The sequence below is a fragment of the Python bivittatus genome, unplaced genomic scaffold (genome assembly GCF_059951505.1).
Source record: "Python bivittatus isolate LINGU-HERP-01145 unplaced genomic scaffold, Pbiv_v1 ctg000020_np1212, whole genome shotgun sequence".
Taxonomy (NCBI): domain Eukaryota; kingdom Metazoa; phylum Chordata; class Lepidosauria; order Squamata; family Pythonidae; genus Python; species Python bivittatus.
This window is the reverse complement of record NW_028277030.1, coordinates 15,992,499-16,018,639: the sequence shown is the minus strand read 5'-3', so window position 1 is coordinate 16,018,639 and position 26,141 is coordinate 15,992,499. Positions and strand designations below refer to the sequence as shown.

The following is a 26,141-nucleotide window of genomic DNA, read 5'->3' as shown; positions in this document are numbered from 1 at the left end:
AAGGTAGCATCTGAGTATATAGGAAGTTCCAAGCAGGGTTTTTTGTTTTGTTTTTTGGTAACATTAGATGTGCAGGTTCAATAAATTCAAAATTTCCAAATATCAAGGGAGTCCTTTAGGTATTGTTCCAAGAGCTCCAATCACGATTGGTATAACAGCATATTTCTTTTTCTTTTATAATATTTTTATTGAAGTTTTACATATATAAAAGCTAATATAAAACTAAAAAGATCTACAAAAAAAAAGACAAAGAAATATTAAAAGACAAAGAAAAGAGAAAGACATATAAAAGTGACTTCCCCCTCCCTCCAAACAAGTATAAGCATTTACAGTAACTTTACACCTTTGCTAATATTACAGAAAAAAATCTTCCCATTTCTCATCCCTAAACAATAGCCAAATTATAAAAAATATTCATCGATCAATCTTATTCAGCAAAAGCATTACAAATACCAATAATAGTAAACTATATATTTTAAGCTTACACAAATAAATCTATTTTGTATTTTAACTTGTAACTTTTTCTAATGGGTAAAACATAAAAGATATATCCCCATAGGCATAAGGAATACCAATCACAGTAATGTGTATATTTTAAACTAAGTCAAATAAATCCCTTTTACATCTGTAAATCAACATTTTACAATCCTGGTCAGGAAAAAAAAGAGATTCCAATAATAACAACCCAAAATCAGAATGTGTTTAACCCTGATCCAATAAATTCACTTTGAATTCCTTTGTCTTCTTTTTAAGAGGCTCAATCTTCAGTTGCTTCTTCAAATAAGGTCCCAGATAATACTCTCTTATCATTTGCTCCCTGTCTGTTTTCAGAAACAACTTCAGAGATTGTTTCCCTTCTCTGGATCCAAAGTAAAATAACTCTCAAAGTCACTCTTCTGATTTATGATCTGGATATCCTCTTTAATTATTAAAACATCAACTAGGAAAGTTCATATATCCATTACAACTTCTTTCTCCTTGTAGTCAAGCATTTTTAAATCCCTTTTTACATCCAGAGCATCTTTTTGCATATCTTCCATATCTCTTTTGTAGTCTGGCAATTTTTTAAAGTCCATTTTTAAATCCTCATTCAAATCATCATCAACTTCTGTTTTATCCAGTGGAATCTTTTCTTCTTCTATAACCTCTGTTAGATCCAGTTTTAGGAATAAGTCCTGAACACATTGTTCTCAAATAGGTTTAAATTCTTCTGTAGTATGACAATATTCCTCTGTTACGTTAACAAGTATTTTTTCCTTTAATTGCTCTCTGGTTCCCTCTAGTTAACCATCAAAGGCCAGTCTTATATTTTGTTCATTTTCAGAATGGAAACTTTCCCACCATAAAATTTCTTACAGTTAATTCCAAAGTCATCAGCTGTATTTTATAAAATTCAGAGGAGTCCAGAGAAACTATTCTCTCAAATCCATCTGGTCCCTTATCTGTCCACACTCAATATTCTTAGCTCACTTTTGCTGTTTTCTAGAAAACAGTGGATTTCTTTTTCCATAAGCATTCAACTTCGATCTGCAAGTCCCAGTATTTCATAATTGTTTTCAGATTGCTTTAACTCAATCCTAGTATCATCCAGTATAGCAACATCAATGAACCAGACTTTCTTCTTTTCAATGACTGCTATATCAGGCATGTTATGAACAAGGTGACTGGATTTTAAAGCCCCATAAAATCTTAACCCGCTCATTTTCCAAAACCTTCTCATGTTTGGATTTGAATGTTCTTGCTAGCAAGAACATTCAAATCCAAACCACCAGCAAATTCCCAATGAAAAAATTTGGCAACTTGGCCATGACGCTGCTTATAGTTTGTGAAATTTTGCTGCACCCACTGATCAAATGGTCATTTCATCCTTTTCATTACAAAGGCAACATTTACTGTTTGTTACAGGATGAATTTTCACTTTCATGCAATTAGTTGGCAAAGCATGTCCTTGAGCCACTAAAATAAAGCCTTCAGTTTCTTTCTTTAACACTCTTGATCTTAGCCAGCTCTAGGTGGGGCTTTTATTGGCTTTTCCTTCTATATCCTTCAAGTATTGACCACGCATTGGCTTGCTTTTCCAATTAACAAATTGGTTTTCAATTGTTTCTTTCCTATACTCAGCCTTCACCTTTGTTGTTTTCAATAGGTTTCCTTGATTAACTTCCTTCAATAAGGGTTCTTCGCTTTTCTTAATATAGTCATTCAAGTCATGTTTTTCTTCCTCCACAGTTTGTTTCACCTGTAGGAGTCCTCCATTCCCTTTGGCTCTTAGCAAACACAGCCGATTAATGTCGTTTTTTGGGTGCAGAGCATGGTATATTGTCATTAGTTTTCTTGTTTTCTGATCCAAGTTATTAAGTTCCATTTGGGACCTGTCAACTATCCATGCTGTATATTGTATAACAGGGACTGCCCAGGTATTGATATTTTTGATGAGGTTTCCACCATTTAGCTTTGAGTTCAAAACTTTTCACTCGCTTAATATATTTGGCTGAAGTACTTTCTCTGACTTGGTCTGTAATAAATTGGACGCTTCCAAAACTCCCAAATATTTGTAGCCTTCTTCTGGTGTTACTGCCTTTAGCAAATCTTTATTATCAAGCTGTATTCCATCAACAATTTTGCCTGCCTTTATGGATATAGTTGTACACTTGTTGATGCCAAATTGCATTCCAATATCTTAGCTGAATTCTTTTGTGTATTTTAGCAAGGAATCCAGTTCAGCCTTCGTTTTTCCAAAGAGTTTTAAGTCATCCATATAGAATAAATGCAAATGTTTTACTTCTTTTTTAGCCAATTCATATCCACAGTTTGTCTTGTTCAAAACTGTTGTCATTGGGACACTGATAGCATAAAGAGTAAAGGTGATAATGAGTCACCTTGAAAAATTTGTTTAATTTCAACTTCTCCTAACTCTTCCTCATTAGCCATCAGCTTTGTTCACTGATTATTATCGTTGGTTGCACAGTCAGTCAGATGTTTAGACTGGATTTCACATTTTTATCTGCCTATCAAGTCCTTCCCAAGGACCTGGGATAGGCAGATGTTGTTGTCTGATGGTGTTAAAGGTATCATCACAGGATATAAGCTGTTCCAAGTAAAGCTGCCTTTTGCAATTGACGGATGGTGATTTTGTCAGTGCCAATGGTGTTCAAGTGGTGCTCCACATGTTTTGGGACTGCACCTAAGGCACCCATGCTTTCTTTTGCCACAGTCGTTCTACTTCTATTTGCAGGTCTTTGTATTTGTGATTTTCTCCAGCTCTTTTTCGTCTACTCCGCTCTTTCCAGGTACTGCAATGTCTATTATCCCGACTTTTTTGTCTTTCTTATCAACAGTTGTTATGTCTGGGGTGTTATATGGCAGGTGCTTGTCTGTTCAAATTCTAAGTCCCAGAGCACTTTAGCTTCTTCATTTTCTATTACTTTGCCTCTTTTGTGGTCCCACCAGTTCTTGCTTGCAGACAAATGATATTTCTTGCAAATATTCCAATGCACCATTGTTGCTACTTTGTCATCCCATTGTTTGTAGTCAGTCTATGCAATCTTCTTGCAGCAGCTAACTAGGCGGTCCACTGTTTCAACTTTTTTTGCAAAGGTGGCATTTGCTGTCTTCTCAATTCTGGCTTTATATGCATTTGTGCTTAAGGCTTGGTCTTGTGTAGCCAGAATTAGCCTCTCTGTCTCTTTCTTCACCTTTCCTGTTCTTAGCCATTGCCAGGTCTTGTTATTAACTGCTTTGCCTGCTAGTGTGTGTGTGTGTGTGTGCGCGCGCACGTGTGTGTGTGTACTGGCCATGTAATACTTTGCCTTGCCATGTCTCTTTTCTATTCTTCATTTGGTCTTTCTTGTAGGCCAGTTTGGTCTCTTTGGAATTCAGTAAGCCTTCATGGTATACTAGCTTCAGTGCCTCTTTTTCACTGTCTTTCAGATATTCTTCCAATGCCCTTTTTTCTTCAACTGTCTGGTGTACTTGCAACATTCCACACCCACCTATGCTCCTTGGTAGAGTCTGTCAACATTGCTGCGGAGATGAACGGCATGATTCATTGTCATTATTTTTCTGGTCTTCCTATCCAGGGCTTCTAGTTTTGCTTGAGACTAGTCTACTACTCCAGGTGTGTATCTAATGACTGGAATTGCCCAGGTCTTAATTGCCTTGACGGTATTTCCTCCATTGAGTTTGCACCTTAAGATCTTCTTCACTTTCATGATGTATTCACTACTAACCTTCTTCTTGACTTCAATGTGCTTGATGTTGTCAGCTTGAAGGATGCCCAGGTATTTGTAGTGACCTTCTTCATCCAGACTCTTCATGTTATTTTCATAGGGCATCTTGATTCCTTCAGTTTTCCCTATTTTTCCCCTGTTGATGGTAAGGGTGGCACATTTGTCCAGTCCAAACTCCACTGCAATATCTTGGCTGTATATTAGGACAGTGTTGAGCAGCAATTCCATTTCAGATGTGTTTTTCCATACAGCTTCAGATCATCCATGTAAAGAAGGTAGGATAACCTGGCATATGTTTTTCATGTTTGATAGCCATGGCCTGACTTGTTCAGTATTGTTGACAGAGGAATCAATGCAACAACAAACAGTAGTCGTTGATAGTGAATCTCCTTGAAAGGAGATTCCTCTCTTGATGTTAACCTCTCCCAGTCTATCACCATTGACCAGCAACTGTGTCTTCCATTGTGCCATTGATCTTTGCACAAAACTTCTGAAGTTTCTACTGACTCCCGTTATTTCTAGGCACTTGATTAACCAGTCATGTGGCAAGGAGTCAAATGCCTTCTTGTAATCAATCCAAGCTACATTTAAGTTGGTCTTCCTTCTCTTGCAGTTTTCCAAGATCTTGTCAATTAGGAACTGATCTTCTGTTTCTCTGCTGTTTGGGCAGTTTCCCTTCTGTTAAGATGGAAAGAACTCGCTTTCAACTAGATGCTGTTGGACTGCATCAGCTACCATGCCAGTTAGTAATTTGAAAGTTGTTGGCAAGCAGGTAATTGCCTGTAATTGCCTGGTGCTGCCCCTTTTATTGGATCTTTCATTATCAGGTAGGTTTTGCCTGATGTTAACCAATCTTCAGTTTTACATCCTTGCAATATGTTGTTAAACTGCTTGGCAATGAGTAGGTGCAGAGCACTCAGATGTTTCAACCAAAAACCATGCAGTTCATCTTCACCTGGTGCTGACCAATTCTTGATCTTCCTTGCCCTTTTCTCCACCATTTCTGCTGTTATTACAGGTTCTTTCATTTCACCTTTTTTTATTCTTATCCACCTCATTTATCCAAGACGCATTCTTGTTGTATTTCTTTGGGCTGTCCCACAGCTGCGCCCAGAATGCACTGTTTCTTTTTTGTCAGGTGTTGACTGGTTCGTTGCAGTTTCTCCACTGATGGATTGGTAGAAACATTTCTGATTCAACTGAAATTGGAGATTCTGCCTAGTGTGCAATTCCAGCTTCATATCTGATCTTTGCTACTTTATGATTTCCAGTGCTTCTTTGATCTTGTTTCTAGGTGATATTTCTTGACCAGCTATTTTTTGGTCTTCTTGTTCTCCAACTTCTTTTCTTTCATCTGTTCTAAGTTGCTTGCATCTGATCTTAGCATGCAGATCTTATTTTCCAACCTGATTTTCCATTTTGGTGGTGCACTGTTTGGCTTTTTTTCTTGTTGATTTTGCATCCAAGGTTATAATTGCAGCCATGCTGTACATCAGTTGGTTTGTTTCTTGCAGTGAGTTGGTGTTTATATTTGATATTAAAATATTGGCATCTTTTAATACTTGTGCTAGCTGTTTCTTTGTAACAAGCTTCAATGCAGGCAACCTAATTCTGTTCTGTGCTATTCTAGATGCTCAATTCTTCTTTGTTTCAATTCCTCCTGTTTTTCAGTTAGAGGACTTTGTTCTTTCTGAGGAGAAAATAATGCACCAGTTCTGGAAAGAACAACATCCAGAATCAGAAATAACAGAACAGAAGCTAGCAGATCAATCAATGTTGATATCCTCTTTTCATTGGACTTGATTTGTAATGGCGGATCATTATTTGTTTTCAGTCTTTGTATATTTGTGACGGATAAACAACTTTTCTTCCAGTAGTCCTACAGCTGCTGGCCCTGGTTGCTCAGCCAACAGTCCTGAGTCTTGTAGTCCACTTGTCACCAGATGTCCAGGAACTACAACAGCTAGCACGATCCTTGTTGACCCAGGCGACGACCGATCCACGTATAGGTTTCTGTAAATTATGTCTCACCATATTGTTCACGGGAGAGACACTCTTTGTCTGGCTCCTCTGATGAGACCTGTCCAGTATGGTTGAACCTCTGGCATATCTCTCATCCTCCTCGGAGCACACAACCCCACAACCACATCAACGTAGTGTCTCACTGGGGGATGATGATGATGATGATGATGATGATGATGATGATGATGATGATTTTAAATCTGTTATATCTGCCTGTTCCTATAAACCCTAGTACAAATTCAAAAACAATAAGAGCTAAAAACATACGACACTAACAGGCCAGGCTAAAATCACCATAACAACAACAAACAACCACCCAGGGGCCCTACAAACACATTATTCTGAGGCCTGAAACCAGAACCAGGTCTTGAGACTTTTCAGAATTCCAACAGAGAGAGCGTTATCAGTATCTCTGGGGGGATGCTGTTCCGGGGGGGGGGGGGGACACATGACAAAGAAGGAAAGCTTCCTCAGTCCCGTAAGATGACGATATTTAACAGAGGGGACCTGTAGTGTGACCACTCTGCCAGAACATACCAGGCAGGCAGAAACAGTTGGAGATAGGTGGTCCCTCATATCTCAGTTGGAGATATACAGGCTCTATGCCAGTAAGAGTATATGACAGAAGTAAAGCATGTGCAAGAAAAACAGAATGGTTCAATATTGACTAGGGAGTAATGACAAAGCTGTATTATGTCTCCTTGGTTGCTTAATGTATTTATCAGTAAATAAAAAATTATTGTAGCAATAGCAGAGGTATGTTTGCTGGAGATATGAATGAATGTGTACTTCTGAATGCATATCATGCCAAACTGCTGTCTGAAGCCCCAAATGATTTGCAGCAAATGTTAGAAAGATTGTATGATACCATAGGGAGCATGGATCTGAAAATAAATGTATCAAAGATTAAGGTAGTTGTATATGACAAGGAAAATATGTATGACTGCAAGTTATACATAAGTTAAAAAAACTACAGCAAGTACATGAAATTGTGTACCATGGAGAATATTTACTAAAGATGGGAAAATTGATCAAGAAATGTTAGGACATGTAAATGCTAGTAGAATGGTAATGTATAGTGTGTGATCTGTTGCAAGAAATAAGCATCAAAAGAAGCAAAAATGGCTGTGTTTCAGAGTGTTTTTATGTTCACATCATTATATGGAAGTAAGAGTTGGGTTATGTCAGCAGAAACATAAAAGCAGGCTGAATGCAGTGGGGTTGGGGTACTTGTGGGTGATAAAACAAGAGATGGGGTCAAGAAGGAATGTGTGATGATCTGTATGCAGATTAAATACAAAAGTGAATCACTAGCATGAAAGATATACATTAAAGTGATCTGGTTACACTGAGAGATTGAATGAGGACTAAATCACAAAATGTGCAGACTGTAATAATTGTCAGTCTGTGGAACATGTACTGAATTCCTTCACTAGACGTTTTCAGTCAAAGGCTGAATGGTAATCTGTCAGAGATGCTGCAGTGGATCCTGCAGTGAGCAGGGATTTGGATCAGATGACCCCTAGGTTCTCTTCCAACTCATCTTTCAATAATTCTATGAATATATGAAGAAGAATGAATGAGCCAAGAAGAAGGAAAAGGCCAAGGAAGTCAAGTTCAGTCAAAGAGATCCTCAGAGAAGAACTTTAAAGAACAAAAGGCAACATACTAAGTACTGTATGGCATGGTGGAAGCCAGGATAGTTTGCAAGGATGCAGAAATATGAAGAGGTATATTCAACTCTGGATTAACCATTAAGCAAAATAAGCACCTGTTTAGGGCACCAAGGGAAGGGGGGCACTGCAGAATTTTCCCCCCTAGCTATTATGCCCTTAATTCTTTCACTGCCATGCTCGACTTTAGTTTTCAATACATTTTTGTATTTGCATTTTTCCATTATAACAATTTTATTAAAAACGCATTAAAAAGTGTTGAAAATTTGCTTTTCTTCTATTGCCCTTATTATAAGTAAATAATTTGCTTATTTTGCTTACTGCTATTTAGTGTTAAATACATTTTTTAAAAGTTTATATTTTAGTTGTGGGGTCCGGCCTAGGGGAATGGCCTGGAAGAAAACTGAATTTTTAATCTCTTATTTTACTTTCAGCATTTATTGAGTCTTAATGTCTTGTCAGATAAACAATGGAAGGGCTGAGGGGCACCACTGTTCGGCTGTACTTAGGGTATCAGTTGGCCTTAATCCAGCCCTTGGTATACTGCATGACATTGGATGTATACCAGATTTGCTATATTTCCTTTTTTTTTCCTTACCTCATGCCTTACTGAAGCCAATTTCTTTGCCTTACTATTTCTTACTTCTTTTTTTCCTACTTTGAACAACACTGCTTATCCTAAAAGGAAATATAATGATGTATATATATAATTTGATGTATGTACAGTGGTACCTTGGTTCATAAACTTAATTCGTTCCGTGACTCTGGTTGCGAACCGAATTGGTCGTGAACTGAATCAAATTTTCCCATAAGGTTCAATGTAAATACGGTTAATCCATTCTGACCCCTCCGAATTTGGTCGCCAACCGATTTTTGATCGCGTCCCGAATCAAATTTCCCCATAAGGTTCAATGTAATTACGGTTAATCCATTCTGAACCATGTTTTTTTTCTTTAAAACCGCAAAAATATGACACAAAGTACAGCACGAAGAGAGAGAACGCTAACCTTGCTCAACGCGACTTCTGGCATGGAGGACAGGAAGGCGGGTGGGAGGCGGATATTGCTTGGAGGGAGAGTCCCCCTCCCTACAGGAAGCCGTGACCACGTGTCACGGGAGGGAAAATGGCCGTGGATCCTGTTCATAATCCGATCCGGCGTTCGCGAACGGAGGCAAAATTTTGTGACTGGAGCTGTTCGTGAACCGAATTGTTTGTGAACAGAAGCGTTCGTGAACCGAGGTACCACTGTATATATAATTTAAATTTTCTTAAAAATCAAGAGAGGTAATTCTTATGTGAAAAATCTTAAGTAGTTTTTAAAAAGCCACTTCATAACTAAGGGTTCAGTGAAATAGGGAGGAGTCAACTCCTCCTTCCTTCTACAGTCTCCTGGCCCACAACTTTGTCCCAGAAGTCTGGAGGATCCCCTCAAGCAGATCACAAAGAGCAGAGATAAGGAAGAAGGCAGAGAAAATTCTACTCTTTGTGTACCTCTATACAATATTGGATGTTTTTTGGTAATATTATTTCTCCTTGTATTAAAAACTGATTCAGAAAAAAACAGATGAATGAGCCAAACATATGAGGGAGATGTATGCACATTTAAAATTAGAACACTAATATATACTAACCTTCTTGAATTGAGATTGCCAGGGGGTTTCTACTGGATGACTGCAACAACTTCTGATAGCTTTGTGCATTTTGGTCAAACAACTGTACAAGAAGAGCACAAGTCTTTTCATATTCACATCTACTAACTGTACATAGTTGCTCCAATTGCTGAAATACTGTGGCTGTATCATCCAAGGGATCGTCCAAACCTTCCCTAAAATACATATGAAAAAATTATAATGGACAATGTGAAAATCACTGGATAGTTTGGAATGACATTACAATCACTATCCACAAACTAACAGCTGAAATCAGCATAAAATTTGTCAGAAGGAAGTGTGCTTGTTTTTTAAGGATGAAAGCTGGTTAATTAATTCAACAATGATGAATTTGGCTTTTCTTTTATAAATGAAGCATGAGAAGACTTAGATTGGAGCAAACTAATTTCGGAAGCATCTGTTTTTTCTATTTATTTCAGGAAGGAAATTAATGGAGTTACCCAAATTAAAAATAGATATCAGGAAAAAAACAGTATCTTTGTGCAACAGAGCTAGAGTTATGAAGGTATAATTATGGAGAATTGTACTCTTTGTTACCTTATAACCATGGAAACAGATTCCAATCTAGAAGTAATATATGCCTTCGTGATTTCAGGTGCATAGGTATCTAAGAGATGGGGTTCTGATGATTTCACAAAAGGAACTGAGGCAACCATTCTTTGCCAAAGGGTTAGCAAATAATGAACACTGTTTGGTGCAAATTCCCAGTGCTATGAAGAAATGAAATGAGGTTTTCATTAGAGTAAGTTTCAATCCAATGTGAGCAATTACAAACATTTATGATTTTTCTTCACACCTTAGTTAGAACACAAAACCCATGATTATGTATTATGAAAAACAGATGGAACCCTAAACTGACAACCTTACAGAAGAATATTCTTGGCAGATAAAAGGTAAACAATCACAGTCACCAAGCTCGACCTGCCCCCCTCCTTTTTAAAAAATCAAATCACGCACAAATACATTCTATTATTACCTTACCTGTAAACTAGTAATGGTGAAACTTGCTATCAGTCTAATAACTTCTGGATAATCTTTCACAACTACTAATTCTCCCAGCTGATAATTGGTTTTCAATCGAGCCAAAAATCGGCAGAATTCATGATAGTTACCAGGATCCGATAAACCCTGAATTATTAAAAATAAAATAGTTATTTGTTATGAGAAGCCTAGAGACAAATGACTAATAGGTCTACACAAGAAGAGGATACAGTCCATCCCCAAATCAAAATTATTACTGTCATTGTCCTATGCCACAAATATTCAAAGACATAATTTTGAAACAATTTTACAAAGTCAAATACTGAGAATTATCTGCTGGCCTAGATTTGAAGTGGGAGTACAAGTTGTGATTCTTCATAGAAGCAGCACATAATAAACTAGACATGCAATGTACTAGGAGAAAATCAGCACTGTGTTAAGAATGCGATAAAAATTTACTGTCACAGCAGACGCACAGAGAAGGAGTTAAATACATATGGGGTGATCAGGAATAGGGCAACAGTAACACAGCAGCCAGGTGTGTTTCTGAATATATGAACAGCAAGTATGTGTATATGCAGAAATCTTTATTAAGTCAAACAAGGGTGGTAAAAGTCTTTTATGTTACAAATGATTTATTATATCCTCTCTGCTCCCCCCAAACTATCAACAAGATCTCAATGCATTGCTGTTTCCTTAACACCTTAAGACAGAAAAAAGGACAAGATTTAAACTTGGCTCATTCTTACTAATTGCTCTTAGAAACCAGGCAATGGAACCTTACTAAATCAGGAGCTAGGATTACATCACAAACTTACTTGGGCAAAAGAAAGTTAAGTTGTTTGACTCTTTTATGATCCAAAGCAATTCAAAATCCACGGGCTATTTCTCATTCCCAAGATAGAGCCCGCAACATGGAAGTCAGTTTGCATGTGACAAAGCTACAAACTGCCACAGAACTGTGTTATATGCCTCTCCTGTTTCTTCATTTTAACAAGAATATCATAATGTAACGTACTTATTGTTATAAACTTACTTTTTTTTAAAAAAAGAATAACAATGTATTTTAAAAGCCTCTTTTTTCCAGAAATCATACAATAGGCACAACTAACAAAGCCCAGTACATGCAAAGAACATATAAATTAGCAGCCCACTTCATCTTTCCTCCAGTTCCCTCATTCCTCAATTTTCCACAAACCTAAAAAGCACTGTAACAGATATTTATTTGAAATAGGGATCATTCTCTCCCTCTGTGACACAAAGATGTCTTGCTAGCTGTTTTTAAGGATCCTGTCCTCATGATGTCACCTCTGTCTCATTACCAGACCACTGTAGAGGCAGCATGGGGTTGATTGTAACTGTTCCACTGTTGAAGTGTTCTCCCTCTTCTCACAAAACAAATCGTACTACATAAACAACCTATAATACTTTGATGAGAAGGGTAATGAGGATGGGGGTCGGGGCAAAGACATGCCCAATTCTTGCTGGAGACTTAATTCTGCTGTGGGCATGGCCCCATTCCATTCAGTTGCCTAGCACTATCCTCTATGGGCTCCCAGAAAGACAAACAGTCTGCCTTGCCTATCTTTTTTTGTTAGTCACTGGAATATCCCTTTCTAGTAGAATTACCTCTTTTTAATGGAGGAATACTGTTTACCTGCCCTCTCACCAGGCACTGCCCTCTACATCCATTTTGGCTGGATATAGTATGGTTCTACACTACCCCAATCGTCCTACTACCAAAAAAAAAATCCATCTGACAAGTATATAAGGGGAAGCAGGCGGAAGCAGGAAGGAGTTGTGTGATGGGCCTCTGAGCACTGTCCCAACTTACAGATTGTGGGGATATTTTCAGTTGTTCTTTTTCCCACAGGACTACTGATCTCCCAGGACAGTCATGTGAAAAAAGAAAATAACCCATCTAATTGGCCAAAATCACCCAATCTCATCCCATCACTCATTATGGAAGCAATTGGTGGCTCTTTTTTCTGCCAGGAGGTGATGCATGGCAAGCGGGGAAAGGAAGCCATGGAATTCCCCTGTCACTATCCTGAAGCTGTCTCACATTAAAACTCTAAGGACACCCCAACCCACCTCAGTACTAAGGCACAGTACTTCAGTACTTCAGCTATGGGAGCACAATATATGTTGACATACTTTTCTGCTGACTCAAGGACAGAGGAAATGCACATTAACATAGGCATGAGGAAATTCACATAGACAAACCAATTGGGATGTGCATCTAATATGCCCGAATTCCAAAATGAATTCAACTGCTAACAATCACAGGGAAATTTCAGAAGTTCAATTGGATCCCCACAAAGCAAACCAAATAGCATTGGCCCCACATGTAGTATTGTGCACAGGAGAATGTTCCTAAACACTGAAGAAACACAAACACTATGTCTGCAAAATATAATCATAATGACAACAAAAATTTCTTTATAAAAGGAGAGATGTGGAGATAATAGGTCTACAGTGAAAACTTTAAGGATTCTCAGTACTTGCTTATACAGTGAAATCCTTGCAATTATCATACTTTGGTGAATTTGTTCCTACAGAAGAAGCTATTATGTTTGCAAATGTCACCTAACTACATTTAATAATAACAAAAACTTTGTTTTTCAAAATATCAGACTTTAAAAAGCTTATCTCCCTGTCATCTACATTTCAAATTCAAAATTCCTATTTTGAGCATGAAACAGCTTGCTTGAAATGCAAAACTGGTTTGAATTTGAAATGTTTTGCACACTTACACTTACAATTATTCCTCTGAAACAGGACATTTTTGCCAAAAATTACACCTACAGTGTCTATAATTTTCCACAGACATTGCTCACTAAAAATAGGGGTGAATTAAAACAACACATCAAAATCAAATACATTCTTTTTGCACAAAACTCCCCATGCCTACCTTTATGGAATGTCGTTTTTCTTGAATAGTTTGAAATAAAATGTGCGTGCTTTGCTTGTTGAAAGATAAAGTGTGAAAGGTAACAGTAAAAATTACATTTTAACAAATGCCTTCTCTTATTAAATCTGGATTTAGCCACACAGAACCACCAACAAAAGTTTAAAAGGTAAATCTTTTTATGCTTTCCCACGTTACTCAGTGGAATATAACATTTCATAGTATTTCTTATTTTTGTGCATCTCTGTCAATAGTCAGCCAACAGCCCTTTTTTGGTGACTTCTCCACTGCTGGGAGAAACAAGCCTCAGTTCCATGCGTTAGGCTGCTGTGAGGAATACTGTAGGCATTTAGTAGATCAAATCACTAAGATTTGGATGGTCCAGTCAGGGCACTGGAAGTACAGCCTTGTTAGATTATTTGGGAAGTGTTTGAGCCTGTACCTCCTGAAGAAGCGGACAGGATCCCCTATGCTATTAGCCCATCTACCTGTGCCTCCTGGTTGGATAAAGCCGTTCAGGAGGTGACAGGCAGTTGGGTCCATGCAATGGTGATGGCCTTTTTGAGAGAGGAAGTGGTACACCCCCTCCTCAAGGAGCCTTCCCTGGACCCAACCATGTTAGAGAACTTTTGTCCAGTCTCTAACCTTTCCTTTCTGGGGAAGGCTGTTGAAAGGTGGTTGGGCTAAATACAGCTTTTGGGGAAGGCTGTTGAATGTGGATGGGTTAGTTATAGATAACCTGGAGGAAACAGGTTATCTAGACCCTTTTCAGACGGGTACCGTCTATGGTGCAGAGATAGCACTGATTGTGCTTGTAGAGGACCTATGGCAGAACTAGGATGGGGGATGTAGTTTTCTTTTCTCCATAGCTGGTTCCAGTCAGTATTGATAGGAGGAAAGAGGTTGAGCCCAATGCTGCCTGGTTTGCATGATGCCTCTAGGCTCAATGATCTCACCTATTTAACAACTACATGAGGACACTGGTTCGGAGACAGGTATCATCAATATGCTGATGATACTCAGTTATACTTCATGTCTGCAGACTGGTTAAGTGATGCTGTTGAATGTCAAGTGATGTCCCAGTGCATGGAGGTTTTCAAGATCTGGATAGAGAGGAACAATCTTAGATTCTATCCTAGCAAGACTGAGTAGCTATGGGTAATTGAGCCTCTTGGTGCTGGGGATCCTCCATCTCTGGCTCTAAATAGGGTTACATTACTCTGTTTGCACCTAATGTGCAACTAAGGCATCCTGCTTGAAGGGCAGGTAGCAACTGCAGCCAGGAAGGCCTCTGCACAGGTTCACCTTGTGCATTAACTGTGCTGTTTCCTCAATCAGGAGGCCCTTCTTCTGATGGTTCACGCCTTTATCATCTAATTGATGAACTATGGCAATGTGCTCTACATGGGCTGCCCTTTAAAACCACTGAGAAACTGCAGCTGGTACACAACCCAGTGACATAAGCAACACTGGGAGGGCCATACCGCGCACATGTAACATGCATACTCTGTTACCAGTTGGCTTCCGGACGTAATTTAAGGTGCTGGTTGTCACCTTTAAAGTTCTACATGGCATAAGGCCTTGTTATTTGAGGGACCTCCTGTCTCCCATGGTTTCTGTTCACCCTGTAACATCTGGCATACTCCCTGTCTCATCAATTAAGCAATGTCATCTACCGGGACTCAGGAGGTGGACCTTCTTTATCATGGCATTTGCCCTCTGGAAGAGCATCCCCCATCAAGAGATTTGCATGGTCTTCACCTTACTAGCCTTTAAAAGAGCATTAAAAAGATGGCTCTTTCCCTAGGCCTTGGGTTAGAGTAATAAGGGAAGAGCTTTTTATTTGTTTTTATCTCTGTGGTGGGAGAGCGAGCTGGTTGTAGTTCTCTCCAGATAACACCATCTTTTGGGTTTTATTTTTCAATTGTTTTTAAATGGTAAGAGCCCAGAGTTACTGGAACTGGGTAGCCTAGATATTTGAAATATAAACATAAATAAATAAAAAGTAAATAAAATTCTTGCTTGAGTGGACACATTCGGATCTGATCTAACTAGAATTAGATAATTTTCTGAACAACTAAACCAGGACTGAACAAAATCCAGATTCATATGAATTTTAATTCAGACAAAGATAACCTAAGAGAAGTCTCATACCAATAAATTATAGCACTGGCTCAAAAATGTAAAGCAGATGGGATGGTTTGGGGCACAGTTAAAAACTGGCACATTTCCCACAATATTACTCCAAACACTACAGTAAAGTCTTCCATTGGCTAATTTAGCTATTGGAGTACTAAGTGCCAGTCTTAGTATTTACAGTAAAGATACTCTAAGAAAAAACAGAAATCATTTAACTAGAACTTATGAGAAAACTGGGGAAAAAATTACCTGAGGATTTTCAAGTATTCTTTTTACTCCTTTGATTAGATTACTAAGATACTTGGCACGTTCTGGATTGCTAAATAGGGATCGTCTTGTAGAAGCAAACTGAACTAAACAGGAAAGTGCCTAAAAGGGAGACAATTATTTAAGAAATGTATTGTTAAATGGGACATAAATATTGGTTTTTGAACCAAGCAAGAACTTTGCTGCTATTTTGCTTCATTTGTGTTTATTCAAAAACACCTTTAAAGTTGAACCAACAGCTACAGTCATACATAAATTATATTTAAAATATAAAAATTGCCATCAACTTGTATTTACCATTGTGAAAAAAAATACTCAAGCAAGTTGAATTAAAATACAGTAACATGTGTAATGTCTCCAAAGTGTCTACAATTGATAGATTTTTGTATAAACAAGAGAGTCAGGTGGTATATGAAATAATAATAATAATAATAATAATAATAATGTTTTGTCTGCAACAGCCACGTGAATGCCAAGCTATTATAATGCAACATCTAGACAGTTGCAACTATGATAACGCAAGGCCAAAACAGAGTACAGAAGCAGGCACAGCAGGTGATGGAAGGAAGGAAGAATAGTCAGCCCATTCAACCATTCTTGAATGTGTGACTACTTGTGCTAATGTTGCCTGAAAATACATACAGAATGCAGTCCCTGAAAATTCAATAATTAAACTGAGTGGATGGTCTTGAGAAACAATCCACTCCTGTTATAAATATTTTAGACTTATTCGATGTTAGGTTCCTAACCAATCTATGGGCCACAAATGGCCCAGTGTAAAAAAAATGATGGACAATCATAAAGATAGCTTATATAATAAAATCTAGGACTGGGCTACTTCACTCTGGCCCAGCCATCAAATTATGAAGAAAAGAGAAAAGAAACTTACAACAGATCACTTTATTTACAGTCATAGACCAAAATTCTGTATAAAACGTCAACCAATAAACATGCAATAAATTAAACTATTAAGAGAGAAAAATATAGTTAATTGCCTTCTGGCATGGAATAATCTATTAGAACTTAATTATACCCTGAGTTTCTTTACAGAGATCATGACTGAATAGTATGTTGCTACCTTTTTTGAGATTTCTAAGGACTGAATAGCTAATAGAAAGTGATTCAACAACACCCTCCACATAGGAACAGATTTGTTCCTGGAAGGGAAGGTGGTTATACCTCTCTTCCAGAACCTTTGATGGCAAGGCATTAAGCCTGCTGTGAGAGAAAAAGAAAATGCTATATAAATACTTCAGAGTAGATAAAGGCGTGCTCCACAGGCTGAAGTTACAGTGGTGAAAAAATGTGTTCCTGCTCTTCTATAAGTCTAGATATGCTGTTTGATTTCTTGGAGGCCCTCTCAGATCCTAGTATTATCGATGATTGAACTGAGAATACACCACAGGTCACATCTAAAGATGTGCTTTTTTTTTCCCCATGAGAAAAAAGGATGAACTGGGACAGAGATCTCTCCCAAAAAGTTAACTTTAGCCTATATTTTAATTGGGAAATCTTCAAGCAAGCCCTATTGATACACAACTGAGCTCCATCCTCAAGCTTGCATTTAAAATGCAGCATGGGGCATGAAACATTCCTCTGAAGAATTTAGTATCAATTACCTTTACTTTATAGGCACAAACACACACTGTTAAGTATTAGGCTCAGCACTCAGCCCCTAAAGAGCACAATTATAATAGGAACATAATTATTTTCAAGATGATTGGCAAACATAATTATTACACTGGAAGTTTTTTGTGCATGAGAGGAAATGGTTTTTTCTTGCTCTTCCCAGCTATCAGAAGATTGAAACACAATGCCTATGTATTTGAAGGCCTTAATTTCCTCAATCAGATTGCTGTTGATTTTCCGTTTGTGGAGGATAGTAGCACATTGTTTTATTAATACAACACTTTAGTTTTTTAAGTTTTAATTTTTCTTCCTTACAATAAGGATCTAACGCTCATAAACTCTGCTGAACATCTTGTGTCAGGGAGAGGATAAAGCAAAACAGACATTATTTATTTGCTAGCATAGGGAGATAAAATTCACTTTTTGTTAGGGATTGAATTAGGGAGTTGACATAAAGACTAAATAGAAAAGGGACCAGAATACAACCTTATTTAATTTCTTTTAAAGTGGAAATTGGGGCTGAAAGACCTCCACTTGCTATACATTCTGCATGTATGCATTCTTGCTGGGCAACATAATTAATAAGAATGCAATCTACGACATTTACTATTTAATTTGTGATTGTTGTGTTTTTATTACCAGGGATGGGAGATGAGTCTGGGGTATTTCCTGTTCACATGCTAAAATGTATCTTAATATGTTTGTATGTGATGGGTGAAGAGACCATACTTTTTCTTTCTGCATTTCAGGAAGCAATGCATCTTGGGTCACCTCTGAAAATCACAATGGGGAAAACTATTAATGAAGTCCCACTTTAGGGAGATGAGGGAGGCTAAGGCTCAACAGAACTACTTTTCATTGGCTGCACTGGTTTGGAATGGCCTCTAGTAAACATCCGATTGGCTCCACCCTGAGCACCTTCCAGAAGCTGCTTAAAAACAGAGCCCCTCTAGAGGGCCTTTGGACCATGACCCTATCTTGGTTTGGTTATAGTTTGGGTTGATTAATTTATCTATATTCTATGTTCCATTAGTTTATGGACTTTTTATTTTTATTTTATTGTATATTATTTCTTATGTATGTTATCTGTAAACCATTGTGAGTTCTTAGCAATTCAGCAGCCTATAAATGTAAAGAACAACAACAACAATGCTGGAAGAGAAAGACCACATGTCCACTAGTGATTCTTAGGATCTTCATAGCATCACCCAGCCATTGCTGAAGTGACAGAAACACTATTCTCATTACTATGCCAAAATACCACTTCACTGTGGATAGCTGGATGATTCTAGAAAGTCAACAGTGTGCAGAACTGCAGTAGTAATAGTGACTACATTTCTTAATATGCTGATGAGTTACTGCTGATGGAACACAGGTTGCCATCTTGTCAAGCCAGAAAATAGGATTGCCCAATATTAATGTCCCACTGACCTTAATTGCAACAGTATACATGTACTATCTTTTTCCCAGGCTGAACTAAGGATTCCACTGGAAAATATAAAGATAATAAAATCTCAAGAGCGATAATAGGATTTTTTAGTTGGACACATTTAACATACTTATATTGTATGGACATTTTTACAGAAAGTTTCCTACTGAAAAAAAAAATAGCAAAGATACTTTATACTTACTAACTGAGACAGCATTGAGGGGAGGGAATGATACAGGTCAAAAAAGAGATCCAAAGTCTCTGGTTCCAGAAAAACTGAGAACAAATGTGAAAAGAATTAAATGGGTAATTTTATCTTTTCTACTTGATACCTCTCTCAAAAACACAATTAAAATTTTAAAATAATAAATACTAACATGTGTCAAATGGTTTCATATGAACCATTTTTTATAATATGAAATGGTTGGTTTGGGAAAAGAAGGGGAAAGTTTACCTTCATGTATTTATTTACTGATATTTTCATCCTCTTCCAATTTTTCTCCCTTAACTGCCTCTTGTATTCTTGTAAGGTATTAGTTCTCTGACAATACATTACAGGTAGTCCTCGTTTAGCAACCTCAATTAGGACCAGCAACTCATTTGTTAAGTTAGCGGTCGCTGAGTGAAACTGCAACTATGCTTATGATCTTACTTCAGCTTTCCTTTACTTTACAGACCTGCAAAGGTTGCAAATGCGAGGACTGGTCACAAAGTTACTGTTTCATCACTGTCATAATTGCAAATGGAATGGTTGCTAAATGAGTCAGTCGCTAAACGAGGACTACCTGTACAATATCATAAAGTTGGTCAGATATAATTGTATAATGAAGGAGCAGCACTGGATTTACTTCAAGTGAACTGCAAATAAAAGACTGTGCTGCAAAACACAGTCATTTGAGATTCTACCATTCATATATGTTTGCTACCAAAAGGAAGAAAACATTTGTGAAGCCCTTCCACCCCTCCCATTAACGGTCAGCCCTAAATTCTGCAGAGGTGCCACCCCAGTGTCTTTTTTTTTTTTTTTAATGTCAAGACCATTCATAGCCCATTCCTACATTTTACTCTGTTGGCTGTTGGAGTTATACCTCAGTAAGAATGAATATTCAAAAGCTTCTCAGATATAAGTCTCTTCCATGTTTTCAGTATCCATGGCAATCAATAGCTAGTAGTTTCATTTCTGCTTTGCAACTCCAACACAATTCTATTATACAATACTGCAGCACAACTTTCCGTTTTCCAACATTATGGTTTTGTATGCAAAATTTTTAAAAATAGATATTTTGTCATGAAATAATTTACCAGATGGTATTTGCCTGTTTAAATTACTTCATAATTTAACAGATAAAATTAGGCAGAAAAATTCCACCAAAACAGTTGAATTTTCAGTCCACCTTTGTAACCAATTCCCAGGTCTCCCCTTAGATTCTATCCACACTTACAATAATCAAAATCCAAATCACACTCTGTCTGAAGGGAGTTTCCTTAGATACACAAGTATGAATATAAGCTATATGGAAACAAATAGATATACGGTGTATTCCAATAACCACCCAAACATTCATGGGATATATTATTTTGTCAAAATATGAATCAGTAGCTTAGTGTGGGCCTGAAATGTTTCAATGTCAAATGGACAATATTTGCTCTCAAAACTTTGCATGACCTGCAAGCTCTAGATAAAATACCAGGGTAATCTACTCCAACAGAACAAAGTGTTTCTAATTTTGTCATTATGGGGAGAAATCGCCTTCTGCTGTTAATTTCCCCTTGGAAGAGATTGCTTTACTATTTCTTTCAGTTGTCTCAACTCTATGAGACAAAAGGAGAATAACCTAACAGTTTATTCAGCAAAAAAAAAAAGGTAGCATTCTATTCAAGTAAAGGAAGAATAGGAACAATCTCACTGTTAGCCTTTATATGGATTCTCCTTAACTTCTTCAGAAGAATTTTCCCAACTAAGCAATTATAAAAGCTAGTCCAACTAAGTAAGAGGACAGTAATACGGAACTCAGAAAGATTTGGAAAGGAAAGAGAACAGGGGAAAACGAAAGTAAAGGAAGCACCTGTAAATTAGAATATATCTTATTTTTGGTTGCAAGGAACTATGTATTACTAGGCCATAACGTACCCCTATATTATAAATACAACAATTCAAAATAAAACACAAATATTTAGCAGACAAAATAGTATAATTAATCCTAACCCAAAATGGTCCCATCAGTTTAGGAAGGCAAACTGACCCCATCAGTTTCATATAGATGTTAAGCACTGGGATAAAACAGGACCCTGTGACACTACAAAGCATAGCTCCCAGGATCCATGGATATTACCTGGAGAGTCTGACTGCCCCTGCAAACAGGAGCAGAATCACTGTTACACAAATGCCAGCAATTCCAAAAAAAGTCCACAAAGATACTACAGCTGATGGTATCAAAAAGCACTGAAAACCAAGCAGGATCACAGAGCCCCTCCGCCTCCTTAGGTTTCATCAGGGTAATTACTGTATGATTGGTTTTGTCCAAAAATCAGATCTCAACTCAGACTAAAAATGTCCAGAGCATTGGTGTCTTCTGAGCACAGACACCACCCTTTCAAGCACCTTGCTCCCCAAAAGGGGAGGAATTTATGACTGGGTAAGAAATGGCAAAATCCTCTGGACTCAGGATGGGGTTCATTCTTTCCCTTAACCTATCAGCACCACTTATCATGAAAGATGTTCCTGAGATCCATCTTATCAACCAAGGACATGACAAGATGGACAAGTGTCAAGACAACATATGATAGGCCAGATGGCTACAAGCTGGTGCTTTATATGCTCAAATCTCAAAAACTGAATGGGATCCCATGTAATTAGACTAAGCTGTGCACTACATAAACTGCATCAAAATCCACATTCAAGTCAGCACAAAAATGATTTCACCCTCAAAGTGTCTTGCAAATCTATCATAATTATGTTTTTCAGGCTCCAGCAGATAACAATAATCCCTTACTTACCCTAAAGAGTTCTATCGGATGACTACTTTAGAATCCAAACACATCTAGAAGGCACATTAGAAAAAGGTACATTAGATTATTAGCACTAATTATTCTCTTACTTGATCTCCAATTTGTTGGAATCTGTACAGTACACAGATCATCTGCAGATTCATCCGCTGAACTCCCAATGAAATCATAGTTAAGACAATTGAGGACAAGCTTTAGAAGATGTATTGCTAAATTCTGTTGTTGTTGATCTTGAAGATTTAATGGTTTTGCCAACATCTAAATCCAAGCCAAAAAAATGTGGTTCAGTAACATTCATATTTCTGAACAAGCAATGTAATGTCATTGTATCAAGAGTTCCAATACAATACATCAAGAGTTCCAATACGTATCACTCTCATGTCTCAATTCTGGGCAGCCAATGCAGAGATTTAGACAGAAACATATAGGTAGTCCTTGAGTTCCAATGGCAATTGGTACTGGAATTCCCATCACTAAGCAATGTGGTTGTATAGCGCAACATCACATGACCGCATCACTTAGCAGTGGCAATCCCGTCACTAAGCAAGCACCTCCTTGCAACTTCCTGCTGGCTTCTAACAACCAAGTCAGTGGGGAAGCCAGCAGAAAGTTGCAAGTCCCAGGTGGTTTGCAAGCAGGCCAGCAGGCAGGTAAGTGGTTGCTGCTGGGTGGGAAATGGAGCAAGGGGGTGCATGGGTGGCCGGGGAGGTACAAACTCAGTGGGACGTGGAGTGGCTACTGCCAGGTGGAAGAGGGTGTGCAAGGCCAGGGAGGCATGTCACAAGCAGAATAAGGCTAAGAGAGGGTGGGAGAGACTTACCTGAGCAACTTGTGACCTTCCCTGCTGCTTCCCCATTGACTTTGCTTGTGGGAAGTTGGCAGGGAAAATCACAAATTGCAATTATGTGACCGCGGGATGCTGCAACCACCGTAAGTGGAAGCCAGCTGCCAAAAGCCCAGATTGCAATCACATGACCGTGGGGGTGCTAGGATGGCCAGAATTTCAAGGACCGGTCATAACCACACTCGTTCAGCACCATCATAACTCCAAACTGTCACTGAATGAGTGGTCATTAACCAAGGACTACCTGTACTGGGAAAAAATAACATTCTCCTTCCTTACTCTCCTCTAGAGCATTCACAGAACAGGAGTTATGGTGAATCTCATTGATATAAGCCTATTTCAGGGACTATACGTGCCAATATAAAATTCTCACAATTACATTGGAGTAAAGGATATTATCTGTTACAATTATTGCATTCCACATAGAGACAATCGGCCTGATTTATCTAATTACACAAAGCAGGAGTAAACATGAACAAATTGTTTGTTCATATTGTGGTTTAATAAGGCAGCCTTCCTAGCTTATATATCTGGTACAGAGTCTTTAAAAGCAACAACTCTCTTATATTAGACTGACCTCACAAAGATAGGAATACATACTAAGAGTCTTTAATCCAATCTTAAACATTCATTTATCACTTTCTCACCATGCATTGCGTACTAATCTAGCTGCATATGTTTCGCACTAAAAAAAATATGTCCATGAGTCATTCTAGGAATAAAATACCACGAAATTTTGTTCTGATGATGTAAAGTAATAATCCCACTATAATATGGCTAGTGTTTGGGCCCACCTCTTTCAGCAGCGAGCACGCCAGCATCAAAATTTCTTTTAGAGTAGTATCACGGAAAGAGGTAGCAATTCTACGATGTTTTGATGAAGGTCTTGAATAATCAATCTAAAAAAAAGGTTTTCATTTGGACATTATATAATTTGAAGCAGTTTTTGCAGGTGCTTACCACTTGCCCATAAAATGCACTATTACGAATAGCAGAAGTATTAATATTTCTAATTCACCCAATACATTCTGTACAATTTGTAACAATGCCTTAGTTTTTTTCTTTTTAAATACTCATGTTGAATGAGAGAAGAAAGATATGAGCAGATTATCCGAAAGCAGCAGAACAACCAACAGAAAAGACACTTTGTTTCAATTATCCTTTTCAAAACTGGAAGCAGGTTTCACAGAGCCTTTAACATCATTGAATGCTTCCATGCTGATGACAGAAAATCCTGAAAATAGCAACGGCGGTAATGGCAGCGAAGACACATTAGTAAAAGCCACCAAAATCTGCAAAATGTTCACTTTGGGCAGCAGAGGGTAGCCAGGAATTTTAATCATTTATTGGCTGAACCAGGCAGGGACAAGCAGCAATGGGTAAGCACTGTTTCAGTGCCGTTTCCATCACCTCTTTGTGAATCCCCAACCTCCGCAAAACATCAATCTGGAGCTATGCTTTGATGTGTCCCTTGCCTGCCCAGTACATTCCGGCACAGCGAGTGAGCCCCAGGTCCCCTCTATTAAATATTGTCATACCCCCAGAGATATGGACAGCATCCTCCCGAGGTTCTGAAAGGCTCTTAAACCTGGCTTTGGTCCCAGGTTTAGTCCCTTGCCTCTTTCTGTTATGACCATTTCAGTCCAGCCTGTCTACGTTGTTTTATGTTTTAAATTGTTTTTACTGTTTTCTGATTTTGTACACCACCCTGAGTACGTTGGAGTGGGCGGCTATAACAAATTTAAACAATCATAATATTATGGGTCAATTAAAGTGGAGGACATAGTAGCAGGCCTGTCAATGAGACCGTCCCTTTTGATGCTTCTGGAGGCTAGGTAAAAGGAAGAAAAGAAATAGCAGGGCACATACAGTAACCACTATGAACAATTGGATGCTTACTGGGTTTTGTAAATGCGCAAAGATCCTGCTGCTAACACAAACCCTGCTCCTTTTTCAGATTATTATAATATCAGTAGAATTGATCCTATTTTCTTCACTCAGTAAGTTTTGAAACAATCCATTTTTAAGCTTCATTTGATAGAAAGTTTCTCTTTGGTCATTTTACCCTATTTGTAGTATAGTTTCCCCTTTCATTAGTCCTTTCTCCAAAACACTATGACAATAATCTGGCAGCAATACAAAATAATACCAAGGAATAGAAGTGCACTTACAAAATTCATTTCCTGAGTTAGTTCTGAAAGAATCATTACTCCTATTATGCAGTGATCCACAGTCCCCTATAACAGAAACAGAAGAGTTCATAAAGGCTTCAGAACAAGCATTCATGTTATCAATCACATAATTCATTTTTACTTCTCAGTACAAACACAGAAAACAAAAATACGTGCATTTCTTTAAATAGTATACATTTTTCTCTTTCTGAATGTGTCAATTTTAGCACCAAAAATTGCAAACACAACAAAGCAACCTTTTTAGTTGCATACAGTTGCATATAATTACTTAGAGATGCACTAATGAAACAATTTGTGTAGTACAATGTCCAGAAAACATGTTCTAAATATTGAAAAAAAATCCCTTTATATGACTGATGCTTAAATCTACAATTATTTATTGCTTTAATATCCAAAAAGAAAAAAAATACAAAAAGGAAGAAAACAGAAAACAAAAACAAAAAAGGGAAGAGGAAGGGAGAGGAGGGAGGAAAAAAGTATAAAGGTACATTAATCAGTTGTATAATAACTCAGATTTTAAATATGGCATTAAAACTTGACCAAATGAAATAATTTTTTTCTTCCATTATACTGTAAATCAAGGGCAGAGCAATCGTTCCATCATAAGGGAATAATCTTTTTTTATTATACTCCATGTATTATAAAACCATGGTTCTTCATACATTGATAAATCCTAAATTTCCAGTATATGGTTCAAAATCACATTTACATATTTAAATCTTATGATTTTAATATTCTCAAAATAATGAGAATATTAAATGAACATCAGAAAACAGTAGGGTAGGCCCATACCATATAGGCATTTTATTTGTCAACTTCCTAAAGCCACCATAACACTTCTGGGTGGCACACAATATTAAAAATAATAAAAACATCATAACCATCAAAAATAGATGTCCAGAGAAAGCAATAAAAACAACCTTCAACCACCCTATTCCAAAAAGGGGCCCTGCCATACTCCCTATCCCAGGGTTCAGGGAAGAGTCAGGTCTTTAAGGCTCAATTAAGGACAGATTATGGACCTTATAAATATCTGGGGAGAATGTTGTTTCAGAGGTCAGGCACCGCAACACCCTATCATTTCAAGAGGAAGGAATGACGGGCAGAGATTATACAGTCAGGTCCAGAAATATTGGGACATCGACACA

General features: G+C 37.7%; 1 protein-coding gene across 2 annotated transcripts in view; it reads right to left on the bottom strand.

Moving 5' to 3' along the window:
• The window catches only part of RANBP17 (RAN binding protein 17), a 240,644-nt gene that overhangs the window by 198,175 nt on the left and 16,328 nt on the right, over positions 1-26,141 (bottom strand). For both annotated transcript variants that reach the window (XR_015795121.1, XM_088134974.1), the window contains exons 5-12: positions 24,973-25,038; positions 23,596-23,700; positions 22,050-22,215; positions 19,154-19,227; positions 15,876-15,995; positions 10,577-10,723; positions 10,133-10,305; positions 9,557-9,750 (exon numbers count right to left, since the gene is read on the bottom strand). Coding sequence is in view for 1 of the 2 variants with exons in the window: in XM_088134974.1 (XP_087991100.1) it covers positions 9,557-9,750; positions 10,133-10,305; positions 10,577-10,723; positions 15,876-15,995; positions 19,154-19,227; positions 22,050-22,215; positions 23,596-23,700; positions 24,973-25,038 (1,045 nt within the window). In the remaining variant the exon portion in view is untranslated. The remainder of the gene's footprint in view (positions 1-9,556; positions 9,751-10,132; positions 10,306-10,576; positions 10,724-15,875; positions 15,996-19,153; positions 19,228-22,049; positions 22,216-23,595; positions 23,701-24,972; positions 25,039-26,141) is intronic.